Source organism: Diabrotica undecimpunctata, chromosome 2 (assembly GCF_040954645.1).
Source record: "Diabrotica undecimpunctata isolate CICGRU chromosome 2, icDiaUnde3, whole genome shotgun sequence".
Lineage (NCBI taxonomy): Eukaryota > Metazoa > Arthropoda > Insecta > Coleoptera > Chrysomelidae > Diabrotica > Diabrotica undecimpunctata.
Window position 1 is genome coordinate 17,952,950 of NC_092804.1, and position 26,984 is coordinate 17,979,933.

Consider the following 26,984-nt stretch of genomic DNA (forward strand, 5'->3'; position numbering starts at 1 on the left):
GAACGGTGTCGAAAACAGAATGTCAATGCACCATGTAACAGCGTTGGTTATACATAATATTTCTGCAGCCAAACGATTCAAAAGCTTTAGTGATGTTAAAATGATAACAGCAATCCAGATGTTGGGATTTAAAAATGTTGATTTTTGAATTTTGGGTATGAAGGATGTAAAATTACCGATGGAGGTTTATGATTGATTAGCTTAGATATATGATATTGCTTTTTTAGGATGATCACATCTAGGACAAGGTAAATAGAATTGAATAAAATTGTAGCTAATATAAGTTCTCATTTATAAATGAAATTGTTTTAGACTGCTCGTAGGGTAAAAGGTTTATATAAGGTGGCCCAATAAATTGACTGAAGATTAAAAATCTTCCGGCTGAAGAAATTAAAATAATAACCTATGGGATTAAGTTTAGCTTGAGAAGACTGAGCTCATCAGAGACTTGAAAAGAGTAAAGGTACAGGACATGAATAAAGAGGGGAGGTGGGTTTAAGGAAAAATAAATGAATTAATCAACAAATTAGAGATAATAGAGGTCCTTCATGCTAAAAAGCATCTAGCACCCTAAGAAAAATCTATGTTGGTGATGTAAATTCGGTAAAATGTGATTCGGTTTATATAAAATGTGAACTTGATGGATGAGTGTGGTGTACTAAGTTGTTGATAAGAAGGGGGAGCGATGGTTGAGTAAGGATTTTTTAATAATTAATAATTGGGAAGGTGAGACCAGATGGACCTGTGTCTAAGAAAGGAATTAGTGAATTTTGATAAATTGCAGGACTGTAAATTTTTGTTTGATTGATTGCTGAGTTTAAAACAAATATGTAGGTGGTTGATATATGAAATGACTGAAAATAATTAAAAGAAAGTGAGATGGACAGGAATATGATGTAGACATGAATAGTAGATAATAATGAAGTAATGAAGTATAATGGACATGGTTAGTTATGAAGTTAACAATAGAGTCGGAAAAAGGGAGAGGGGGTGTGACACTGGTGTAAAGGAAGATGTGGTTTAAAGAGACCAAATTATGAATAGGAAAAAGGTGTGGAAGATTGTAGGGAAAGATTGAAGCAAAGAAGGTAGGGCAAATGGGGAGATGTGGGCTATGAGAAGAGTTGTCGGTGTAAGGGTTGAAAATTACGGTTGAAAGATACATGGCGATTGACGCAGTTGGGGCTTCTTTGCTTTTCTTTGTATAACCAACGCTGTTCCATGGTGCATTGGCATTCTGTTTTCGACACCGTTCATAGGTACTTTGTCAATCAGTTACCAGCTGATGTCCGTTTGAAGAGGTTTACTCTCCGGACTCTGGAACTCACGTGAGGCATGGTTATGTGTTGCCTGAAGTTAAATCTAATAAAGTATTAAACATCACTCACTTTTAAACAACAACATGTACATTTTTTGCTAACTTCATTTTTTTGTAAAGGGTAAAACCATTTTGCTTTTTAACCTTAGTCAACATTTCAATCACGTTTGTTTTAATTAAACGGTTTATACTTATTTTAGGCTTTTTAACATGATGATGGAATTATTATTCCCAAAACGTTTGTGTTTTTTGATGTAGCCCTTTTAAGGGTTTTTAAATATACTTACATACAAAGAATAAACCTCTTTTTGTGATACATGGTATACAGCCAGCCAGCAGCAGGAATTTATTTTCCTTGTGGATTTTAATTTATAATTGCTATTTTATAACGATGACAAAAGTTTAGAGGTACATTCGTGTACATACATGTATGTATTCATAATGTGTATTCAACATCTTCATCCACTTGAACAAAGTAAAAAAACTCACACCGCTGATGTCAACTAATGGTTCTATTGCTGGTTCTTCATTATCCATAAGTATTGGAAGATTTTCCTGATCTTCTTTTAAGAAACCGGATTTTTTTAAACAGTTAAGAATTGTTAGGGGTGTTACACCTCTTCATGCCTTCATGTCAATCAGTAAAATAGCTGCCAACACCGAGATTTACGAGCTTTACAATTTCTTTGCGATAGAACGTCATAAAATTATGGATGATCCCTTGGTCCAATGCTTGCAATTTGGAAGTTCTATTTGGCGGAAAGAAGTAGAGTTCCACGTTGGACAATGTAGGAGGACTGTTGTGGGCAGTGAAACTGTCTAAAAAATAGTAAAATTTTTCGCTTTTGTCGCTTCATGTCCCCATTAACTGTTAAATCTAATTGTTAAAAAGTTCTGTCGTCATCCAAGCTTTTTTGTTAGCACGATAATTCATAAGAAACGATTTCACACCTTTGAAACATCTCGGTTTCATTGCTTTTCCTATCACTAAGGGTTTAAGTTTTTCCGATCCGTTCATATTTACTGCAAGTAAAACTGTCAACCTCTACTAAGTTTTCCCCCACGACATTTTTCATCTTTAAAAGTAAGCGTCTTGTCCGGTAAACATTTGAAAACTAGGCCAGTTTCATCAGTATTAAAAATGTCTCGGGCATCAATGTCTTCAATTTACCATGCCAATCTAAGCAAACTGCATCATCAACACTTCCACTTTCCCCACAAACTTTTTTAAACACAACTTCATTTCTCTTTTTGAAATTTGTAAGCCACCCTTCACTGGCCGCAAAGTTTTTGATGCTTAGAGTAGACGCGACATTTTTTGTCCTCTACACTGTCTTAGCCAAATGACCAGACTTTCTTCCAGACGAGGAAATTCACCTTTAGTAGTTCTTCTGTACTCCAGGAGTTTGAGCAGCATTAATTTTCTCCTTGTGCTTTATTATGGTTGAGAGAGTACTCACAGGAATCTTAAATTCTTTTGCAACTTCTGAATGTTCCTCTTTTGGATTACCTTCTTCTTTTCAGTAATCGTCAAACATTTATACTTTCTAGGGCTCACGACTAACAAAATTTTAATCTGTATACCAACGAAAGAGTAACAGTAACTAATAACTGAACAAACCAATTCGTGAGAAGTGTGTGTCCAATATGTAGTCAAATTAATCATAAAAAAAAACAAAGGCGCGTTGATACAATTTGAACTGTACTTACATCTTTCCGCCTCTTTCGCTCTGCAACTTTAAATTGTCGAGTGTTGGAGGCCGATGAGTTCGAATTAACGCGTCGTTTTGTTATATAGCAATGATTTTTTTCGTTCGAATTACCAACTACATAAAAATGTATTGATTTAGTTCGAAATATAAAGAGATTTTGTAGGAAACTCGTGATAACTTTAAATTATAGAGAGGTTCGAATTATCGCAGGTTTGAATTAACGCGAGTCGACTGTATAATGTTTATATTCGTTACCCTTTATTTTGATTAATACTGTATATCGTCAATTGCTCGGTTCATTTAGAGTAAACCACATGAAAAACTTTCCCATTATATTTAAAAAAACATTAAGTCTAGTTATTATATTATACATTGTCTAATTGGGTCAAATGAATGGAGAGATAAGTAATTTAATAGTTCATTTACTTCTTCACACAGAAAGTAACAGGAAACTGTCTTCTTAAATTACGCTACATCAAAGACTAGATTATAATATCCATTTACTTAATTAGAGTTACATAAATTACAGGGTTCATTTCAATATATTTACGAAATAAGTCATTTCGTGTCCTGTTTTCATTAATCTCGTATTACTTAATTTTCAAAACGTGGCTGTTACTGTATATTTCAGTTTTTTTCATACGTCTGCAATATCGTGTGGATTGCTTTAAGTATAAATTTTGTAGTAAGAATTGATATAATACACCTGATATGGTTTCTACAAGGAGAATTATTTTGCAGAAAATATTCCTAATTCCTAACTATTCGTAACTAAAGATCTTTTTATCGCAGAGTTGATAACAATTTTATTTAAAAACTAATTTGGCGCGCGTAACTGACGATCAAAACCTCCGGTTGCCTCGATCGTTGTTTCTGAGAGAAAGGTTCATTCTATACAAAAAGTGCTAATAGACATTTTTGTTCGAAATTATCTCAACTACATTTTTTCCTACGGCATATAGATTCTTAGTAAATCGATTTTTTTCCATTTTCCCTCTCTCCAAGGGGCGTTTTAGGAGAAAGCACCGGGGGTAAAAGTGGTAAACTTTTTTGCATCTTTTTTAGCGTCCTACAATTAACATTCTCAGAAAAATTCAGCTTGTTCGTATGATTTTTAAAGGTTTAGTGGCATATTCGTCTCATCTCTGACGACTGAAGTAAGATCTTTTTAGTAATTTCTAATATTTTAATTTTTTTTATTATATTCTCGACCTATTTGAGAGGGAGGATAAGCTAATTATTATTATTAAAATTGTCACACAACTTTTTCTGCCTAATTCGTAACTATTCGTAACTAAAGATCTTGACGAACTACGATGAAAACAGAGCGACAAGGCACTGAAGACCAAGACAGCAATTAGTATTGTACTGAAGCTATTTTCTTGTGGCATTTTAAAGTAATTACTATTTTATTGGGAATAAGCCACAATTGAAGGTTAAAATAAGTTTATGAACGCTTCAATTTCCATTTTGGAAATAGTTTGGCCACTGCAACTGACAAGTGAAGCAGTTAGAATCGATTAGTTAATAAAACAGGATTGGTAGGGTCATGGACAAAAAAAGAGAAAATCCACAAACATATACACGAGACATGTTATGCCACTATACACCTGGGTATGCATGCCTAACCTCTAGGTTTAACTACTACTACTATGTCACACCATTTAATCAGTTTTTATGACTTTTAGATTATCCAAAAGAGGACAGCAATTTTTCCCACAGGTATCCCAGATGGAGCAACCACGATTCCTGAGCATTAAGGCCACGCACCTTACGACACGGTCTTGATGGCTAGACCCTTCGAATGGTCGGCTGACGAGGAAGCCAAACACATTTGTCAGTGAGAAAAATCAGTGACCAAGGCAAATGACTCGTGGACGGGCACACATTTGGAGATATGGCCATTTTAGAGGTTTCACAAAAAGGAATCTAAACAAAGAGATAGACGCATAACGCCACTTCTTCTACAGCGGCATCACCGCATAAAGGCGTCTCGAATGTCCCATTTCCCATTGTATCCAAAATCAAAAACAAGTTAAGCCTTTCCAACGTTATGTCTGCGATTGGGAAGGGTTAGAACTGGCTTGGGGGATCATCATGGGACGTGACCGCTTCGATCTTCGAATCTTCGACATGAGAACACTTTATTTGGGAATTTCATATCCCCTGGAGCTGGGATTTACTTTGTTGCATGTGTGTGTGTTGTTTTTAATGAATAAAAATAATAGCCATGGCCATGTATAAGAAGTAAATTGTGGGACCACGTGAGTAAAAATTAACTACAATAATAACGATAATAAGAAGAGAAGAAACATATCTTTAGAAACGAGAAAGGTACATAAAGAAAAAAGAAGAAAATGAGCAACTTATTAATTAACAGATCATCGGCAGAGGAGTGGGCTAAAGACAAGAGATGTCTTCTGAGAAATCTACGATTCTCAACTGTATGTTGAAATAAACGCACGACACAACAATTAGAGGGTATTATAGATATTTTTTATATTTTTAAAATATTAGTATTTGATATATTTCTAAAATTTAAACATATTTTGTGTATTTCATCAATAAGTGTAATAAAGTATTGATTCAGGAGGATATTAAGGTCATACTACAATTATTTCTAAACGACTAATATTGCTCATAACATTTGTTACAAAAGCATGCTAAAAAAATTAATAATGAACATTAATTACCCTACGACTGGAGGAGGTAGAGGCATATTTCTGGGCACCTTATCTCCTATGATATGAACACAGTGTTGGGGAAAAAACCCCACTTGAAATCCCCGTTTCCCCCTCCACCACATCGATTCCCCTGGACTAGCCATGTCTATCACTGAGATCATGTCGCCGACTTCTAGGTTCAATTCGTCTCGAGCCTGAAAAAAAAAATAAAATAGAATATCTTATCTTACGTATCCATACAGATAAATGGTCGTACAAAAAGTTGTACAGTTGGTTTTACAAAAGGTACTTTTATTGGCGCACAAGACAAGAAAGACAAGCTTTATGGTCAGTAAATCGGAAGAAGAGTATTCAAAGAATGGTCTAGAAATAAATTTTCAGAAAACAGAATACCTAGCAACATCAGAAGAAGCAGTAAAAACTCTTGAAGTAGACAAAGATTGACAAATAAAAGCCACAAACAATTCATCGTATCACATCACAAAGAACACGAAAACAAAAATTTTCTATGACTTATGGGGCAGAAATCTGCATATTAAATGAAAAAAGCCCGAAATAAACTTATGGCCACCCAAATGAAATATTGGAGGAAGAGTTGGAGAGTTACAAAAATGGATAAAATCAGAAACGAGGATTTTAAAAGGAGAATGGGGGTAACTAACAACGTGCTGGAATACATAGAAGGAAAAAGACCAGATTGGTATGGGCACGTTAGAAAACAGACAGGTGGATATCGAAAATAAGTGATTGGAATCCCATGGGGAGGAGAAAAAGAGGTAGACCCAGGAGATCATGGAGGGATGAAGAAGATGAGGCAATGGAAATACAAGACTTATAGAATGGAGAATGGAAACGTCAAAAGAAACGCATTCTCAATTAAAAGTAATTCCCATCATGTATAGTAGATTGGCTGCAGAACAACCAGATATCAGACTATGCCACCAACTGAATGTAAATAAATTCTTTACCTGCGAAACATATCGGCGAACACTATAGGCGGCTGCGACTGCAGGAGTATTAATCGATCTGCTTTCTTCACTTGGTACGAGCAATCTGTGACCTTTGTTGTCCATCTGCAACCAGTTCAACACGGGACCGCAATTGACCGAATTGTCGGCTATCTTGCTGAAACGTTCCAAGTAGAGGATGAGTTTTGTCTGAAACAAATAAAATTATAGTCAATTAAATGGACATTACCAAGCGAAAATATCTATCAAAATGTTAACATAAATATTAGATAGTTAGAAAGTATTTTATAGTCCAGTGATATGGCAGTTTTACCTGGAAACTATTCTGTGAGTTTTAAAAATTGGTAATTTTAAGGATTTCGGTATGTTCTTTTCGAATTTCAACTTTGGAAAATTCGAAAATATATACGGCGCCATATATTGGAAAAATGGCGCCGAATAACAGCCTCTTTACAATATCTCCTTTTCGATGCGTTTCACGAGAAAAACATTTACACACAAAATTAAACTAGAAAAAAATTCCTACAATTTCCATAACTTCCTATAACATAACAACATTTCCTCCTTCGCTTTGCTGTTCCTGATGTACCAGGCGTTGCGAATTCGTCTCGGGCACCGATCTAGACGTCGCAGACCCAAATTTCGTCCGCATCATCTGCGATATATTTTCACACTCACCACAAAAAACTTCGCTTTCGGATTGATCTAAAGTTTGCTCGAAAATAGTCGCCGTTTCTTCTTCAGTATCGTTGATTCTGTAAAATTTCTTGGTATTTTTATAGGCAGCAACCTTAAAGGGTCCCTTCTATCGATTTGTTAAGTAAGGAACTAGCCTCAGCCTGCTATGCAATAAGATCTGTTTCGAAGGAAATCAATTTAGCATCTTCCAAAATAACATATTTTTCTTTGTTCAAGTCTTATCTTCGATATGGCCTTCCTTTTTGGGGTTCTAGTACAGCTGCAAAATCTGATGTTATTTTTAAATTACAAAAAAGAGCAATATGGTATCTTTTTGGCCTCAGTAGAATAACACATTGCAGAAGCTACTTAAAAATCACGGGATTTTAACTCTTCCCTCTTTATATATTCTAGAAACTGTTTTCTTAATTCGTAAACACCTACATGTTTTTCTAGCAAGACCTAATCATGACTACTCCATCAGAAATTCAAGCTTTGATGTGTATTTACCGATCCCGTCCAATGAGTTAGTAAAGAAATCTATAATATATTCGGCAAAAAAATTATACAACCATCTCCCTTTGCAACTTAAATATACAACTTCTTTCCTTAAGTTCCGTAAATTAACAAAACCTATCAATCTGAAAGAACATATTATTCAGTGGAAGAGTTTCTTAACGAATAACTAAGAATTTACAGTACGTTTAGGTAAAAGCAACTAAAGTATTTTTATACATATTTAGGAATCATACGCAGCAACTTAAACTTATTCGTAAATTAGTTCACAAGGTTTTATTATGCAATTTGCAATTTAGTTAAATTTTGCAATGGATTGTATATTTTATTATCTTTTAATTTGTGATATTTACGATTTATGTAATTTTAGTAAATTTTAATTGTTACTGTTATTTTTTTGCAAGCATTCTTTTTGTAAGCATTGTCCATAAAATTGTACAATTTTCAGCGACAATAAAGCATATTTCTATTCTATTCTATTGACCTATACAAAAAATATTTAGAACAGTTTAGGCATATAGCACGTAGCTCTGAGGATGTACCAACAAGAACAACATTGAAGTAATCCAAAGGTTTCAGAACGAAGTGCTGATAACAGTTGTGTAAGAAACAGTTCCATTCATCGAGACCTAAAAAACGAAGACGGTTAAAGAGATGATAACTAGATGTGCTAGCAGACATTAACAAATCCTGCATTAATGAAAACTGAAAAAAGACTCAAGAGAAGAAAACTCTTTGAGTTGATGAAGTGAAAAACAGTGAATGTGAAAGCAAAGCATAATAAACACGCTAAACAATTTTAATATTATTTAGGAATGAAACTATAGGTCAAAAGACTAACTTTGAATAAGTTAAGTTAGAAAAGGTCTACACAGTGATCTATCTGATCAGATTGTTGTAATAAAAATATCCATAATAGTGTAAAAAAATCATTTAATTCTACGTCTCATATCAAAGAAATCGACTTCATAAAATCATTATATTTTTATTTCCAAAAGTATTTTAAATTTTTCTCAGTAGAAAAAGAGTTCTTTGTTTGGATATTAACTCTATTTCTCTTTAGAACAATACAACCGTAAAAGCGTCACATTGATAACCGACGCCCCATTAAACTTTTTGACTGTTATTAGCCGACATTATCATTGTCACCGCGACTCTGGTGTACCTCACTCGCATCAGAGTCTATAATACACTTCCTGTGTGTCTCGAAAATGCTCGAATATTCTGGAGTTTCCTCGTCTATATTTTCGATATGCCGCTACTTGTGGTATAATTGGAGGAGTCTGGTGCATTCCTTTCTTTTTTGCATCGAACAAAGTGAATAAGACTCGGAAATAAGTCTATATTTTTAAAGGAAGGCTTGCACTAAGTGTCTTTCGAGATGCTTTTTCTTCTTCATCGGCGCATCGTGAAGATTTAATGGAAATATATAAATGATAATAATAATTTTGATTAAAGTGGTTTACAGATTGAACTTGGTGAATAGAATATTCTGATGGTAACAGAATAAAAATTTACAAAATAATTTTTAAAATAGTCCAGTCGTTAGAGATTTTACCTGTAAAAATTATGCAAACAAGCTGGATTTGGCTAAGAATATTTCAAACAAGGAACCAAAAAAAGATGCAAAAAAGTTTGTCATTTCTATTACCGGGCGTACCCCTAAAATTACCCGAAAATAAACAAAAAAATTCCCCTTTTGAACAAAAATGTTTATTAGTAATTTTTGTGTAAAATGACCCATTCTCTCAGAACCAACGCTTGAAGCGACCGGCGATTTTAAATGTCAGAAACTCGCGCGAAATCAATTTTTTAAATAAAATTTGTATCAACTCGACGGTAAAAATTCGATATCTTTTGATAAAAGTGTCCTATCGACAAGAATTAAAATGGGTTTTAAAGATGAAGAGTGCAACTTTCGTATGCATTTTGTTCATTTTGCCACAAACGAAGTCAGCTCCTCTAAAGCTGTTAAATATATAAACGTTGAGCGATTTTTGCCATTTTTTACCATTCTCATAAGATCAATAAAATTTATCACTTTCATTGATCGGTCGCTGTGGAATTTCCAACTTAGTTGCTACCTAAGTAACCTTTTATAAAGGATTTTTTAATAAAAATTTTTGTTATATACAATACACAGCCGACTGCAGGAAATTACCTTTTTCCTTGTGAAACAAAGAAGGCTTTGAACTGTTACAGTTGATCTTGCAAGGAATGGAAAAAAGAAGTTGTAAATTTTTTTTATAATTCTTCAAAAATCTTCCTTTTGCGCTTCGCCGAAACTAATAACGATGTTTTGAAAGTATACTTAGAATCTCATATTTTATATAGGTGTTATTGTAATCTATTTGGTACGAGAGGTGCGGATGCAGTCTTTTATGGGAAGGTAACGGTACTTTAGAATTTTTTTTTATAGACCTAATTCTTCGATATCTTTCAGCTTTTTTATTTCTTAAAAGAAGTACCGAAACAGGCAGATTACTTGATGGCTGCTTTGTTAGAAATTTGAGAGCAATCGTCATTTTTTTGGGAACAAAGAACATTTAGGCCCCTTTTTTTATAGCGCTAGGAAGAGAGTAATAAAATTTCTTAAACTTCTTACAAATAGCTTTACTATAAAGAAAATTTTTCCCTCAATATGGTACAGTTATTTGCCTTTTTACTTCCCTTTTTAAAAAATACCGTTATGTTTATGTGTTTATGCCGAAAATGAAAATAAGTCGGTTCTTGTTAAGAGGGAGTTCTTGTCTCTGTACTTCTGCAACTTTATTGTAAATTAATTTAGTATTAGGAAAGACAGTTAAGATTTGATTTCACGTACAGTGCGTTTGTGTATCCGCTTATACGTATTTCATCCTAAAAGGAATCTTCGGAGCGGCTATTCACAAACGCTCTAAACGTGAAATTAATCTTTCCTGTCGTAGTAGAAGCAACACTAAAATGGCTTCGATTTTAAAACATCAAGTTCTCCTTAATGTTATATTTTATTTATAATGTGCATGTGTCTATGTCTATTATATTGAAAGATTTTGAATTTTTTTAAATGTTACGGTAGATTATTTATTTTTATTTCTTGTTTTTGGAATTCACCCGTCTGGTGATTCAGTTATTGAATATATTTTGTTTTGTGTACCTACTGAATTTTATTTATCTACTCCTAATAAGTTTCCTGATAATGGAGTATCTCTGAATATTTGCTAATAAAAATATTTAACTTCTACTAAAATATCTTCGACCAGGAGAAAGATCAGGCGCTATATGTTTGTAGGTATGTAATGTATGTTTGTAGGTATATGTAATACGAATTCCACCGAACATATTATTTATTATTTGTTTATGTAGTGTGTTGACCACCTTTATTTAATAATAACTGTTATCCAATAAAAATATCCATATAAAAAAAAACTGTTAATATTTTTTCTTGTATTTGGCCCCAGAACCTAATTATCTCTCCTTATCTTTTTTCGGTTCTAAGGTTTCTTAATTTTCCCCTTGTAATCCCAAAAAGTTAAGTGGCTCCCTTTTTGTTATCTTCTCTTATCTTTGGTAATTTTACCTATCTCTCTTGTTATCTATTTCACTGTCGTTTTTAATCTATCTTATCTTGTCTTATCTTTACTATTTCTTCTGTTGGATCCATTCCTGGCTCCAAAAGCTAGTTTCGAACCCCCGACCTCACTCTTCACTAACCATCTAGCTGCCGTTCGCAGTGTCTCCATTGGTGACCTTTCTAGCACAATCCAAAAAAGCTTTCTGAGGTTACAAAGTCCCGGACGCAGACGGATCTCTTGGCTTAACAATTTACACACATGGTTGAGGACAGTGTTGTTGTTGGTCTTTCGTATTTGATTTTGCATTATTAAGTTGTTTAACAATTGAACACAGAGAAGCTAGAATTTCTTAGATTTCTCGAAGCTGAGAGAAAAAGGGATCCTTGATTCTATTTTTAAACTAATAGTCTAAATTGTTCCATTCTCCATCAAACAAAATAATTTTTTTTTAAATCCTTTTTTTTTACTAATGTCCTCGACAATCGTACCTCATTGCACTCAAAAAAAAACACAAGTACGAATGCAAGCCACATATGGAGCTATGACGCTCATCGTCGTACAGCAAATAGCCGAAAGCGTGTTAGTATCGTTTTATCCATGAATGAGCTTAAACAACATCCCAATGAAGACATCGGTCAAAATAAAATAACCTAAAAATTAAATTAACGAACATTATTTGTTTTTTTTTTCTCGTTCAGTTTGCTGTATTTTTAGTGTTAAGTTAAAGTATAGTTTTTATATCATCACAAAACCTACAAATTGCTTTTGTGAGTATGAACCCTGTTCTTTTGTCATCATTACTTTTGTAGAAAACTGAGGATGCTTTTAAAGAATAAAAAAAGAAAAACGTATTTTATTAAACCAATAAATTACTCTTTCGTTTGCCAACGTTTCGTTTCGTTTGACGTCTTTCATTTGCCAATAATTGACTGATCAAATCTCCGCATTTCACCTGTTAATAAATATATTATATATTGTTAAAATTTTGTATTTTGAAAATTTGAATTATAGTCAACTAAAATTAAAAACTGTGTATATCATTGAATTCCATAAAACAGAGTTTCCGTTTATTCTGGACAGTGTATTTTTACACACAAATTTATTTCTATTTTTCCAGATTCGTGTTTTTCTTCTAAAACACTCATCGTCAGTGTGCTGTCGCTGCTAATGAGCCTCAAATCAAGATGAAATTTGTCAATCCCAGGCCTATTACTGAAATCAATACATCAAGAGGTTGTAATTTGTCAAAAATGATGATGTCGGTTTTTTATAAACGAATGTGATGATAATGTAAAACAACGGTTTGAACAAGTTCCGGAAAAATAAGTATATTTTCAATAAGAATTCAAATAACTTAACTGATATGGATTCTACCGGAAATATTATTTTGTAAAATATTCGTAAGTAAAATGTATATCTTTGTATCGTCTTTCAGTGTTACATAAAAAAATGCACATGGTTGCTAAAAACTCATAATAACCAAATAATACATTTATAATAATAAAAGTTACTATCTAGATCTTAACTTTGTCGTCGCTCCGGCTGGTGTGTCTCTTCTTCTTCTTTCTTCTTAATGACTCCTCTAAGCACTTGCGCTAGGGAGTAATCCAGTCGCCTGTGACCACAGTCCTCCCAGTCCTTTAGGCTCATGATCAGCATCTTAGTCCACTGGGCAACATCTTCCGTATTGTTAAATTCTTCTTGCCATCTTTCTACTGATCTTTCCCTTTCTTCTTTTTTTACGGCTGTTGTCAAGTGCTCTCTTCTCTCATAGTGATGTATCCCTTCTACTGTTAACTCTTGCAAAGGAACACAACAAGTGATAGTCTACAAGGCCGCCGCAGATACAGTACTATAGAAGCATGCTACTCACAACAGACTCGTTCTGTCCACTGTCCACTCCTATCATGAGTCGCTGGTAGACCGCCCCGCCCCAATATTGGAAACCACCCTCTCCAGCGCAGCCACACTCTTCGCTGCCTTCTGGCGATGGAAGGAGTAAGAAAACCAATGAGCTCCAAAGAACTTGAACAAAGACAATACAACAACCGACATGAATGAAAATTGGACATTGGACAATGCCGAAAGATGTTCTAAACCGATTACATAGATACATATACATAAGCTAGTATATATACATAAAGCTAGTATGAAATAATGGAATCCAAATATGGGGATCAACGTCGAGCTCCATTATGGATATCTTGAACAATAACAAAAGTCTTCCGCGTGATTAATAATACACCTTGGTATGTACCAATGTATTACTTAATCGACAAATGAAAGCCTCTAAGAAAGAAATTGCAAACTACTCACAAAAATATGACACACGACTAGAAAATTATCAGCAATTTGTCTAAGAAACAGCCACCACCAAGTCGAAGACTGAAACAAAGCACTGTAATTATATTTATGTAAATATTATTATATTTCTAGTAGTATAGGGTTGTGGTCTGTTGATCTTTCGTTTAATGTTCGGATCTCAGTCTGTAGTCCTAGGTTTCTAGCTACATTTAGGTGGATAGGTTGAGTATTTCCTGGGAAATGTGTCGGTTTAATGGGCCCTATTACCATTGTGTCTTCATTGTTTGCTAGATACTTGTTTAGCAATCTCCCGTTTCTATTCGTAGCTCTATCGTTCGAGTTTGTGGATCTCGCATTTAGGTCCCCTATTATTCTTAAACTGAAATGACATGCTGTCAACTAATTAGCCGTTACAGTAACAAAAAAGGCCCCAGTACGATAGTAGTGACCTCTATATGAAGCAACGAAAACTCAGGACACTTCCTTACTTCGTGAAAAATTGTAAAATTTTTCGGATTTTAACGCTACCTTCTAAAAAAATAATCATACTTAGCGATTTTATAATTTAATACGCAAGAAACATATTATAGAATTTTCTCTTAATTTTTAAATTTCATTTTTGTACACTTTCATGTAAAACGCCTAAAATATTTTAGCGATATAGCTGATTTAAAACACAAAATCGTTAGTCGGTGCATAATTACTTGGAAAATAAGCGGCATTAATTTTACTTCCGCGTGGAAAAGGGAAACTTGTGAGTCACCCCTTTTCAGACAGTGTCGATAACCGCCCTGTTATGGGTAATAGCGTGCCTTTCTTTGTTCTACGTTCTCTTCAAAAATTGTTTTTCTTTGTACTGTGCAAGGTTTGTGTATTTGAACATTTTAACGTTTTTTTATGCGATGTGCGTGAATACAAACTCACGAAAATCTTGTTTTCTTTAATTTAACGATAAGATAACTTAATTTTTTTTTTAAATAACATAAAATACAAAATATATAATTTTGTTGACTCCCCATTCATTTACTATCTTTTATTTAATAATTACAATAAGTAAGTTTATTTATCGGGTACAGGTAACTTGCAGAAAAATGTCCTGTGATAGTTTTTAGTTGTTTCCTCGCCCCAAAGAATTTTAACACCCGAGTGTCATACTAAGGGGTGTGCAAGTCTCTCAGGATGGGTTCAATTAAATTGCTTGCTTGCTTGTTTTTAGTTTAAGCTACAAATGCTCAAAATGAGAGGTGAATACTTGGAAACACGTGTAGAGTAATGGTGGAGCTCGAATTGAAACGCAACTGTCAACGTCTGTTCTATACACAAAGATTGCAAAACATGGTGTTTTTTACGGGTAAACTGTAGATGTATTTTCGGAATAACAGGTTATTTCTAACATTGTCTAATAGCTTCCAGTAAGCATTTGCAGTTCACCTACAAACTTCGTGTTGTTTCATATATATATATATATATATATATATATATATATATATATATATATATATATATATATACAAACTTCCGAGCTGAAACACTCTGACCTTACTAAAAAAAAAACAAATCAAAAAGTTTCAAAATTTGTTACTGTAACGTTTTTCTACAAAGTAGAAAGAAGAACTACAAACAGAAACAAACAAGTTGGTTTATAACTTTTCAAATCTGACATTGGATGAAGCCACGAATAGTGTTGTCTCAAAAGGTTTCAATTTTGCTGTTGCACCTGCACGAATTCCCTAGAAAATATCATTAACGAGATTGAAACTACTATTACTAATCTCCCAGCAGAAACAGCCGAGATCATACGCCAATATGTATCAAATATATTAAGAACAGCCAAGCCACCAAAAAGGAATTTAACTCACGAAGAAAAAGACGCCTTACATAATTTGAAGAACAACAAAGAAATCATTGTGCTCCCAGTTGACAAAGGCAAGGCCACGGTAGTAATGAATATTCAAGACTCTCTCTCTCTCTCTTTGTCAACCATTTTCCATCCACTCCTGAATGTAGGTCTCTCCCAATTGCTTCCATCTTTCTCTGTCTTCCGCCAATCTAATCCACTGTTTGCCTGCCACTGTTCTTATGTCATCTACCCATATTTTTTGAGATCTTCCCATGCTTTTTGTTGTCGTCCTTGGTCTCCATTCTAGAATTCCCCGTGTCCACCTGTTGTCATTATATCGGGCTACGTGACCTGTCCAGCGCCATTTCATTTTTGTAATTTCTTCCACAATATTCCTAATCTTCGTTCTACGTCTTATTTCGGTGTTTCTAATCTTGTCTAAACTTTATTAACTGGCGTTCTGTATTATGCAGTAGAAGTCTGTCGTTGACAACACGTCTAAGAGTATTGAAGTGCTACGTCTGGTCCACTTTGTTCTATGGATGTGAAACCTGGACAACAAAAATAAAAAATCTCAACAAGTTAGAAGCGTTTGAGTTATGGTGTTACCGTCGCATGCTCAGAATCCCGTGGACAGCACACATATCTAACGAACGCGTGCTAGAGACCGTGCACAAAGAGCGAGAATTGATCAACATCATCAAAATGAGAAAGGTCCAATACTTCGGTCATATAATGAGAGGACCTAAATATCGCTTACTCCGGTTAATCATTCAGGGCAAAATCGAAGGAAAACGTTGGGTCGAAAGAAAACAACTGTCCTGGCTGCGTAACATCAGACAATGGACAGGTCGAACGGCCGAGGAACTGTTTCATCTAGCTGCCGACCGAGAATCATTTCATCAGCTTGTCAATATGACGATAGCCAACGCTTGAATACAAGCACGGCACACAAAGAAGAAGAATCTTGTCTCTCAGTGATATTCCAAGCATGATTCGTTCCATTGCTCTTTGCGTTGTTTCTAATTTTTTAGCAGATTTTTTGGTAAGGGCTACTGTCTCCAAGCCGTAGGTACAAACTGGTAGTATGCATGTGTTATACACCTTTTTCTTTAAGTTTACAGGAATGGAGGAATGGAGGTGTTTTTCAAGATATATGCTGGTTTGCCGAAAAGGCCCCATGCCAGTTGTGTTTCTTTTAATATCAGCATCTTGATTTGGTTTTCCTAGTTTGATGACATGACCTAGATATACGACCTAGATATATTCAAGACTACGAAGCAAAAATAAACGACATTCTAAACGATACGACATATCAAAGAATCTCGTCGGACCCCACAAAATATCTAGCAAAAGTAACAAAAGCAAAGATCAAAGCCTCAGACACCAAGAAAGAACATCAGTTACATCTCATACCTAGAGAGAAGTCGTCAAGATGTCCAAAACTTTACGGCCTACCCGAGGTACATAAGGCAGGATTGCCATTGTGGCCAATAGTAAGTTACGAGTATATCGGATCTCATCTACAACCACTGGAAAAATTTCTGGCTGAACAGCTACAACCAAATGTAGAAGAAACGAATTCTAACGTCAAGAATGCAAGTCACTTCATCGAACGTATAAAAGATGTGACTCTTGAGCCAGGACATTTGTTAGTCGGCTTCGATGTGGTGTCACTTTTTACGAATGTTCCTATAGATGAATCATTAGAAATTATAAGTAGAAAGTATCCAATACCACAGGATACTCTGAATCTAACAAAGCACTGCTTAAATAACACATATGTATTTCATCTATAAGAAACAAAGATGTAAACAAGTTGAAGGAGCACCGATGGGTTCATTGTCACCGGTAATAGCAAACATGTTTATGCAAGAAATAAAACAGCGAGCAATAGAAACTGCCGAACAGAAACCCAAACTTTGGCTTAGGTACGCGGATGATACTTTTATAATCTGGACACATGGAGAAGAAAAACTAAAGGTATTTTTAGAACACATCAACAATATACACCATAAAATCCAGTTTACTAAACTCTGATGACACGATCCGAAAGACTGACAGATGAAGAACATAAAAATAAAGAAATCCATAATGTGAAAACAGCGCTAAGAAAAAACGGCTTTTTAACATATATCCACCATCTTACGGAACACCCTGTAAGATTGTAACTAATTTTAAAATGTGGAGTTTAAAGCTGCCTACAATTTTTGTCAATAACTTTTTTTTGTAATTTTTACTATAACAGATCTACTGATCCACAAGGAATCTACGTTCCTGTATTTGGCTGTATACCATATATTAAAAAAATTTATTAAAATCCTTTGTAAAAGGTATATATTTTTAAAAACCCAAACGGGCTGTGTTAGACAAAACGTTTTCGGAATCCATTATTCCATCATCGGTGTCTAGAAGTACATGAATGTAGCCACTAAATACATGGGTAAAAACCCGTTAACAAATAATTAGTTACATTTGTTTTACATTATATTTTATAATTTATTACCTAATATATAACTATAACTTTAACATCCTAATAAATTATAAAATATAATGTAAAACAAATGTATCTAATTATTTGTTAACGGGTTTTTACCCATGTATTTAGTGGCTACATTCATGTACTCCTAGACACCGATGATGGAATAATGGATTCCGAAAACGTTTTGTCTAACACAGCCCGTTTGGGTTTTTAAAAATATATACCTTTTACAAAGGATTTTAATAAAGATCTACTGATCTTCCTCACACTAATCAATCACCCAGTATATATAATGGAATCAAAACTGGCCAAGATATATACTAAAGAGATGTAATAGAACACAGATACATTGTGCATATTAACAAAATAATGTACACACATAATATACAAATTGACGTACTTTATCACCGTACAAGCCTCATATTTGATTATATATTTACATACGTATTCTCGCCACAACGTATTTAATTCACAGGGTAGGTACACTTTGCTCTCCTGCATTGCGCCGACCTGTTAATATTTACATAATCTCTAACGTGGATCCTATCTTTGTAGTGCAATGTGCAGCGATGACATTGCTGAATAGAACCCCTCTAAACGGTTATAATAGGGGATAGGGGTGAAGTGCACATCCGTAAATAATTGTATTATAAAGATCAGCGACCTTCCCGATGACCAGGGCGGGTTCAAGTGAAAGAAAGAGCAACTAGCCTGGTTGCAGTCATATGGATACAATATACAAGTTAAGTCGTCTATTATCTATTAATTGTGTAGTTTTATCGTTACTCAGGGTAATAATATATCTTTCCTTTGTCATGTAACTTTATTTGGTATTAGGCGATAAGTACTATTATATTATGTTTATTCTATGGAAACACGTTTAAATACGATTTTTAATTCAACAAATTCAAAATCTCCAATAACGACATAATATTTTCAATTTTTGATCATTTGGTGCAACACTTACAATTATGTGATCTTCCTAGAAAGGTACAATATATGGATAGTTTTTAATAAAGACCCAAGAGGATGAAAACTTGGTCTGATGAAGTAAAATTTAGCAAAAATGGATTATTTAAACGACACAATTTACATTTTTGGCCTAATGAAAATCCACAAAATTATGACAGATCCGTCACGAAGGTGTCTGGTAATTCTATTGTTGTCAGTTTGACAAACGTCATTGAGGCGTAATCAATTTTGCACAGATATAATAAATCCAGACGAAAAATCAAGATTTCGACAGCAGTCAGGTGAACAAATAAAAAAATGGGTTTCGGAAAATGTCCTATTGAACACGCAGAGGTCCAGAAGCTCTATTTGCTCGGACATATTTTGACAGATTCATAGCCGCAAACCTACAACACAAAAATTCCTACTTCTCAGTATTAATAGCTCAAATATACTACTATTGCTGACTTCTTCCTTTGAAAAAAGAAGAATTATTCTAAATAGTGGAAGTGTATACTAAACCCATAAAATATTCCCTGTATATTTAAAATATATTTGAGGTATTACAATTTGACACATTGTAGTAAATATTTGTATTATTCGCGTTGTTTATTTTATTTAATATAGTTTTATTGTTTACTTCTTTGTTAGTTCTATTTAGTTAATTAGTTAGTTCTACTTGGAATTTTATCATTATGTATAGTCAAAGTTTTTCATTTGTTCCATCAGCTAATGCGTTGGTAAGTTTTTCTTAAATAAATATGATAAAATGTTCTTTAAAAGTTAATATTTTAGATGAGTAAGATTGCTGTTAAATTACAAAGTAATGAAACTGCACAAATGTTTATTAAAAATGTCTAGCATGTTCTTTTAAATTACTTGCCGAATGAAAACCCTGTTGAGATAAGTTGATCATTAAAATGTATTTATCGAATTATGTAAATGTTACAAATGTTCTTAATAACAAAAATATTTCAGTTAACATCCAAATGTCTGAAAGTCTCAAGAAAAAGTGTGCGTACATATAAAGATTGGCCTAATACAACCCTCACATTAAAGAAGAAAAGTCGCAAAAGGAAATTAACGACTGACAAATGATAGCGTCAAAAATCAAATTCGTTTAGCAATTTATCCCATGTATGAAGAAAGTAAATTTCTATTATATATAAAAAATATATTTTATAAAAAAGTTAGGCTAATATAGATTATAGTTGTGTTGCGCCAAATGTAGGCAACTAACTTAAATTTTTGGTAGCATTTAGCTTGAGTTTCTTAAGAATAGTTTCAATAAACGAATAAAATTTAATCAAGTTTAATTCGGAATTTAAAGTTTATTCGGTTAGTTGGTAACTAATAAAGATTTTATTTACGTTTGTTTACTATTAATATTGGGTATGAGCACGTGTGCTTGGTTGTATAATAATTTCCAGCCACTTCTAGTCTGTCAAAAAGTAACTAACTTCGCAAAAAACTAATTACTAAATTCACTAGACAGTTCGGACTAGGATTAGCGAACCGAGTATCCCATAACGGAACTAGCCAAAATTCTCGAAGATTATGCCTTTAACATGAAAAAAGGCAATGGCGAAGACTATAAAGAGTCGTCTGTGAAGTCAATGTGAAATACTACAGCAAAAATATTTTACGGAGTACGGCATAGAAATTGAACCATTCACAAATATATATTTCAAATGTACAAGATTGGCCGGAGATACCAAGCGGAGGCAGCTTTAAAGTGTTCAAGAAAAAAGAAAACTCAGTTCAAAAGCTTTATCCACCGAAGAACTATTAAAAATCATCCAAACCTACGACGAGGAAACCCCCGATGGAGCACAAAAAAAGTTTTATCACCTTTGCTCATTTAAACTTGCTTGGAGAGGCAATGAAGCCGTAAACCGCAACATTCACTTTTTCCAGAAGGAATTTGATGTTATGGGAGAATTTACGGGCAGAATTGAATACATCAATTTTTCCAAAACAAATCAAAGCGGTTTGAAAAGTTTGGCAAACAGCAAATGGCTGGTAAGAAATTCATCAAACGAAAATTTATGCCCGGTTAGATTATTTTTGAAATTAATGGAAAAAAGGGGACCAAAGATTTTATCAGACAGACTCTTTCTTCTAACTTTTTTATTAATAAAGATAGAGTAATTTTGCAAAGTTTCTTTTTAAACTGAAAAAATTGAAACAGAAAGACGGTATTAGATTTAATTCCGATGCAGGGCATCTGCAAGCCGCTTATACTTATTTCAACCTCGTTAGGTCTCATCAGAGTGCTTTTTAAGGATAAGCTAATGTCTTAAAACAACATTCTCGCCTAAGAAGAACCTGGATTGTATTCGCTATCTAAATTGCTGAAATCGGATCCAAAAGGCTCCGATGCGTCACTGCTCATGTTTACATCTACCATTTTTCTGTTAGTTAGGCAGTTTTGTTGCAAGCTACCTATGACATTTTATTAATGCGAAAACCAGCTTATAGATGGAACACCATACCAACAAAAATTTTCTGCACACGATTTTTACAGAAATTATAAGCACTTATTAAGCCTAATCCAGTAAAAGAAGTTTTTGAGAAATTTTTGGGGTTAGGTACCTTTGCCTCCGATTCACTCCTTAAAGATACAATCATTTACACAATTAAATTGTTAATAACAAATTATCTGAGAGGTTTTCGGCCTGCTACCCTTAAAAAATCTCCTAGACTAAGAGTAGATTATATAGAAAAATATTTCTTTTTAATAAAAATAACATAACTCAAAGTCTTCTTAATGTCAAAAACTGAAGAGCCGAACCTGAAACGCGTGTCATAGCGAGACATCTAAAGCCGAAGCCAAGGAACGGGCTTTTTCATTTAAACCGAGATTTGGTGATTCAATACATTACGCTACGATTCTCGACTATTAATGGACGAGAGATATTAAATTTCAATATTTTCCTACAAGTAACAGTTGCTTAAAATATATCGTTACAGTGTAAACTTTTGTGTGCATGCAATGGAGTGTGCGTTTATTGGAAGAATATTGGGTGGTCCTAATAAAACTGATTTAAATATAACCTTGTGGCTCGTGGCCGCCAGTAACAAGAAATATAGTATAGAAATAGAGAGTATAATGCAATATCGTTTGATTTAAGAAGAAAGTATATCTGGAATTTAAGAAGAAAAGAACCTCCACCATTTTTTCGACATGTTTTTAGAAACAATTTATTCTAATTATAACCGTTTTTATTCTTTATTTGGACAAATTATTTAAGAACAGTAATCAAATTTAATTAATAAAATATAATGAACTATCTATCTAATGGGAAGAATGTTCGGAATAAAAGGTCTTCTGTCGGAGGTTGGCGATCCAAATGGCAATTGTAGCTTTGGAAACTGCTTCACGAAAGATTTCTGTGGATGAGCGGACAAACCATCCCCTCAGGTCTTTCAGTCACGAGTTCTGGCGTCTTTCAACTGATTTTTTCACCTGTACCTTCCAATATAATTCGCAGCGATTCCTCTCTCTGATCTGCATTTTCGTCTCTCTAATCATGCTTAGTAATTCTTTTTGTTTACTCATGCGCCGAAGGACCTCATAGTTGAAAACTTTTTGTATCTATGGAATTCTCAGCATCCGTTTGTATATATAGTCATCCATAAACCAAACATTTCTTTTACTCTCACCAAATCAACGTGTGAATCTATTGAAAAATGTAATTAAAAAGAAAATTTAATCATTTGTGGAGATCTCAATTTTAAGGATTTAAAATGGCCCATTCAAAACTCGTTTCTAACTCTCTCCAGTTTCGATCTACCGCAGCTTCGTCTCAGATAATCCATTTCTGTCGTCATAAGTTTGTTTCTATTAGCTTTGGTGACGTCCCATAATTCCGAACCGTAAAGTCTAATACTTTGGACTATACTACCGTAAATGTGTTTTTTGGTTTCTGGTCGAATTGTTTTTTGCCAGAGAAGAGATGTTAAGACACGGGTCGCTGCTCTGCCCTTGTTTATTCTTTCCCTGATTTCATCTGCGCTATTTTCCTTCTTGTTGAAAATGACCCCCAAATATTTGCAGGATTGCACGCCTTAATGTTGTCGTCTTCCAAGACTAGGTCAAATATTTCATCTGTTCCCACTGAGAGATATTCACATTTTGTCATATTTATGTTTAAACCTGCCACCTCATATTTTTCTTGCAGTTTTCTTACCATATAGCTAAGATCGTAGCTGTCTTCGGCAATTACTACCTGGTCATCCGCAAAGAAAAGTGTATATAGCTTGTTTTCTGCCACCGTTATCCCCATGTTTCTACATTTTTTTACCCATTTCACTAAGGATCTGTCCAAATAGATTTTAAATAAGGTGGGTGACAGACAGCAGCCTTGTCTTAGTCCCTTTGTTGTTTAAAAAGGAGAGGTGATTTCTTGTCCCATTTTAATTCTTGCAAAGTTTTGTTCCTAATATTTTTGAGTGGCGTTAATAAGAATTGGGTTTATTTTCAAGTTACCGATTTCTATCCATAGTTGGGAGATCGGTACACTGGCATATGCTTTTTCCAAATCTACTAAAGCTATATGGGTTTCTCTATTTCTCTGCACTCGTTTTTCCATTGCAATTTTTAATGTGAAAATATTATCCATAGTGGAGCGTCTAGCCCTAAATCCCGCTTGTTCTTCGGGTTGTTTGTCTTAATATCATTTTTTATCAGGTTTTGTAGTACTTTTGAGTATAGTCGGCCTATAGTAGCAATCACTGCGGCCCCTCTATAGTTTTTAGGATCCATCTTTGTGCCTTTCTTGTGTATTGGAGAGATATACGATTGCCTCCATTCTTCTGGACCTTCTTCTCCGTTTAAGCATCTGTCGAATAATTTTTGGATCATTTCAAACAGTTTTGATGATCCATACCTAATCAACTCTGGATGTATTCCGCCTGGGCCTGGAGATTTATTAAATTTCATTCCCTTAACTGCTTCTTTCACTTGCTCTATTGATATTTCGATTCTTCCTTCTACTTCCACTTGTTCATTTGTCTGTTTAAACCTTTCTCTTCTCTCTGTTAATAAGTTCTCAAAATGCTCTATCCATGTGTTCTCTGGTACTCTATTTATTATGACTTGATTTTTTGTCGTTGTTCTCATCGTTTTCATATTCGTGTAATGATTCTTGGAATAAATATAAAGAAATTTAAAGAAATAGATACATGTTCTTTAAGGTACACTCTTAGTACTAATCCCAGAAGCCCTTGGATCGATAATCGACTGATCGCAATACATAAAGAAAAAACCCAATTGCTATCATCAAGTCCTCGTAGACACTTTGTCTCAGGACCACCAACCTCATGTGGAGTCGTACGTTGCCATGTTACCAAATCCACTGGTAACTTTAACATGCTAATATATAAGATTGAATAATTTTAACGAGTTTTTACCCAGATATTTAGTGGCTCAAAACATGTACACCTAGACACTGATGATGGAATATGGATTCCGAAAATGTTTTGTCTTCATGACAGCCCGATTGGGTTTTTTAATTATATACCTTTTATAAAGGATGTTAACAATTTTTTTGTTTTTTAAAGAAAAAACATTTTATGGAAAAGGTAAAAAACATAGGTATTCCTAGACAATTCAATGTTTGCTTTAATCTGAGTGCCAGTATAAATTTCTGATTGTACTCAGGTCCTTGTCGTCAATTGCACTATCTAGGTATCTATCAGGAATTCCATCATTTTGTTGTGTGGAACTGTTTTTTTGAGACTAATAAAAGGTTTAAAAAAGATTTTTCAAACTTCTTTTCAAAACACGAATGTTATATCCAACAGAATTACATACAATAAACAATTATTTTTTTTAATAAAGCGTTTATGTCTTCTTTCAAAGCTTTACATCTACGAGACACAACAGGTATTCAACTGAAGGTAAACTATGCATTATCCAAGAACCAATCAGATATTTCGGAACAGACATTCCTGTTAGTATCCTAATATTGATTTTGCACTCGACGGTGCACGAAATCGAACGTGGACCAATTAGTCGCAGCCTAAATAGCAATGGAAAGATAAATGGTATTAGGTTGACAAAGTAAAAAAATTAACTACATAGATTATAATTTAACTAAGTAGATGACAAACGGAGAGGAAATTTTCCATTAAAAGAGGAATCTTAATAAAATCATTTTATTGTAGGGCATATACGAGGACAACTTAATAAGTTCTTTCCGGTCTGGTAATGATGCAAACACTTTTTTTTATTTAAATACTGCATATCCTGGATTTGATATAAAAAGTCATTAGGACAAAATAGTTAATTTCGAAAAAATGGCATGTAAAAACAGTTATGTGTTTTATGTCATCATTATCATCATCATGCGAGTAGGTCTACATTATTTGCTGTTTCTAGATTCCTAGCTTCCACCTTTTCTTATCTCCACAATCATCATTTTGGAGGTTTCTGGTTCTCATAGCATCTTCCACTGCTTTGTTCCAATTATGCCTCCGTGTCCATCTTCTCCTTCGATGAGCTGGCTCCCACTTCTATATTTTCAACGTAAGTTAATACTTTAGTATTTTTGCTTTTGTAGTATCTATTATATCTAGTATCAATTTCAGATCTCGCTCTTATTTCTTCATGACTTTGTCCAACTAAGTCAATCCGCAACATTCACGTCAAAAATCCATTTCTAGTGCTTTTAATATGTTTTGGTTTTTTTTGTAATCTCCCGCACCTCCGATCAGTATATCGAAATGCTATCTATAATAATCGTGTAAAGTCGTTGTTAACTCTCATTTTGGTGTTGATATTCCTATTCCAAATTACCAGGTGCAGTTGTCTAATTGTAAGTTTTCCTAGTACTATCATATTTCTATATTATATATATGTAATAATGTTTGTTTCTTCAATCAGCAAAGTTTCATTAATAAAACTCAATTGCGTTTCTCTGCAAAAAGAAACATTTGAAGCTTTTAACTAATATTAAAATGAATTACGTCTTTTAAGACAGTAATAAAAATTAATAATGACAAGACAAAAGCTAAGACTATTTTGACAGTGGCGTAAAAAACTATTAAATCGATAAAAACTAAATGCGTTTCCGGATTATGCGTTATCTTTTATCTATAATTACTCGAATGCAAAAGGGATTATCAACGCAGGATCACCCAGCTATAAAACCACTGATTTTCAATTTCTATAAATTGGCTTTCGATTCATGCTTTCAAATTTTTTCATATAATCTTATAATGTTTCTGAAAACGGTAATTCCACAACAGTTTAATCACCTCCTTCTGTCACCCTTCTTGAAGATTTAATAATTCGATATACACTCCACGTGGTCCAGGAGCTCGACCGTTTTTAAATGTTTTCAAAGTTTTCTCCACTTCATCAGATGTAATGGCATCTATTCGGTTGTGCCTTATGTGTATAAATTTATCAGTGTCCTCACATTGGAATTCAATTCTGTCTTTTTTCATTAGTTCTTTGTAACAGGTCTTCCAGTTTTCTAGACTTATTGGCTCTACAGTAGTTTTGAATCGCTCATGAGGTTTTTTCACAACCTCTAAAATTCTTTTGACCCAAGAGGTAGTTCCTTACTTCTGAGCATTTATTATCCCAATTTTTTGTTTCAATTACTTCCTTGTGAATTGTGATTCACAAGGACGTAATATATACTCTCATATAAGAGAACTACTAACAGAGAAAGAAAAAATTATAATGAGATGGAAAGAATACTTTTAGAAAAACCTAAATGCAGACAATGGAAATGATCAAAACGAGACAATATATTTTACGGCGAAGCAGCACATTGAAAATCCGAGTTCTGAAGAAGTAGTTTAAATAATAAAGAAACTAAAAACAGTAAAACGCCAGGAACAGACGAAGTTTCAGCAGAATTGTTGAAATACGGAGGACTCGAACTCTGGGGAAGAATCCATTACCTGATAAAGTTGGTATGGACCAAGGAGCAAATGCCGGAGGAATGGACAGTTGGTCTT

At 33.9% G+C, this 26,984-nt stretch overlaps 1 protein-coding gene across 4 annotated transcripts in view; it reads right to left on the minus strand.

Annotated features, from left to right (window-relative positions):
• Positions 1-26,984, minus strand: part of CdGAPr (GTPase-activating protein CdGAPr) — a 320,315-nt gene that overhangs the window by 102,085 nt on the left and 191,246 nt on the right. For all 4 annotated transcript variants that reach the window (XM_072522419.1, XM_072522421.1, XM_072522418.1 and 1 more), the window contains exons 4-5: positions 6,683-6,871; positions 5,724-5,908 (exon numbers count right to left, since the gene is read on the minus strand). In XM_072522419.1, coding sequence (XP_072378520.1) covers positions 5,724-5,908; positions 6,683-6,871 — 374 coding nt within the window. The remainder of the gene's footprint in view (positions 1-5,723; positions 5,909-6,682; positions 6,872-26,984) is intronic.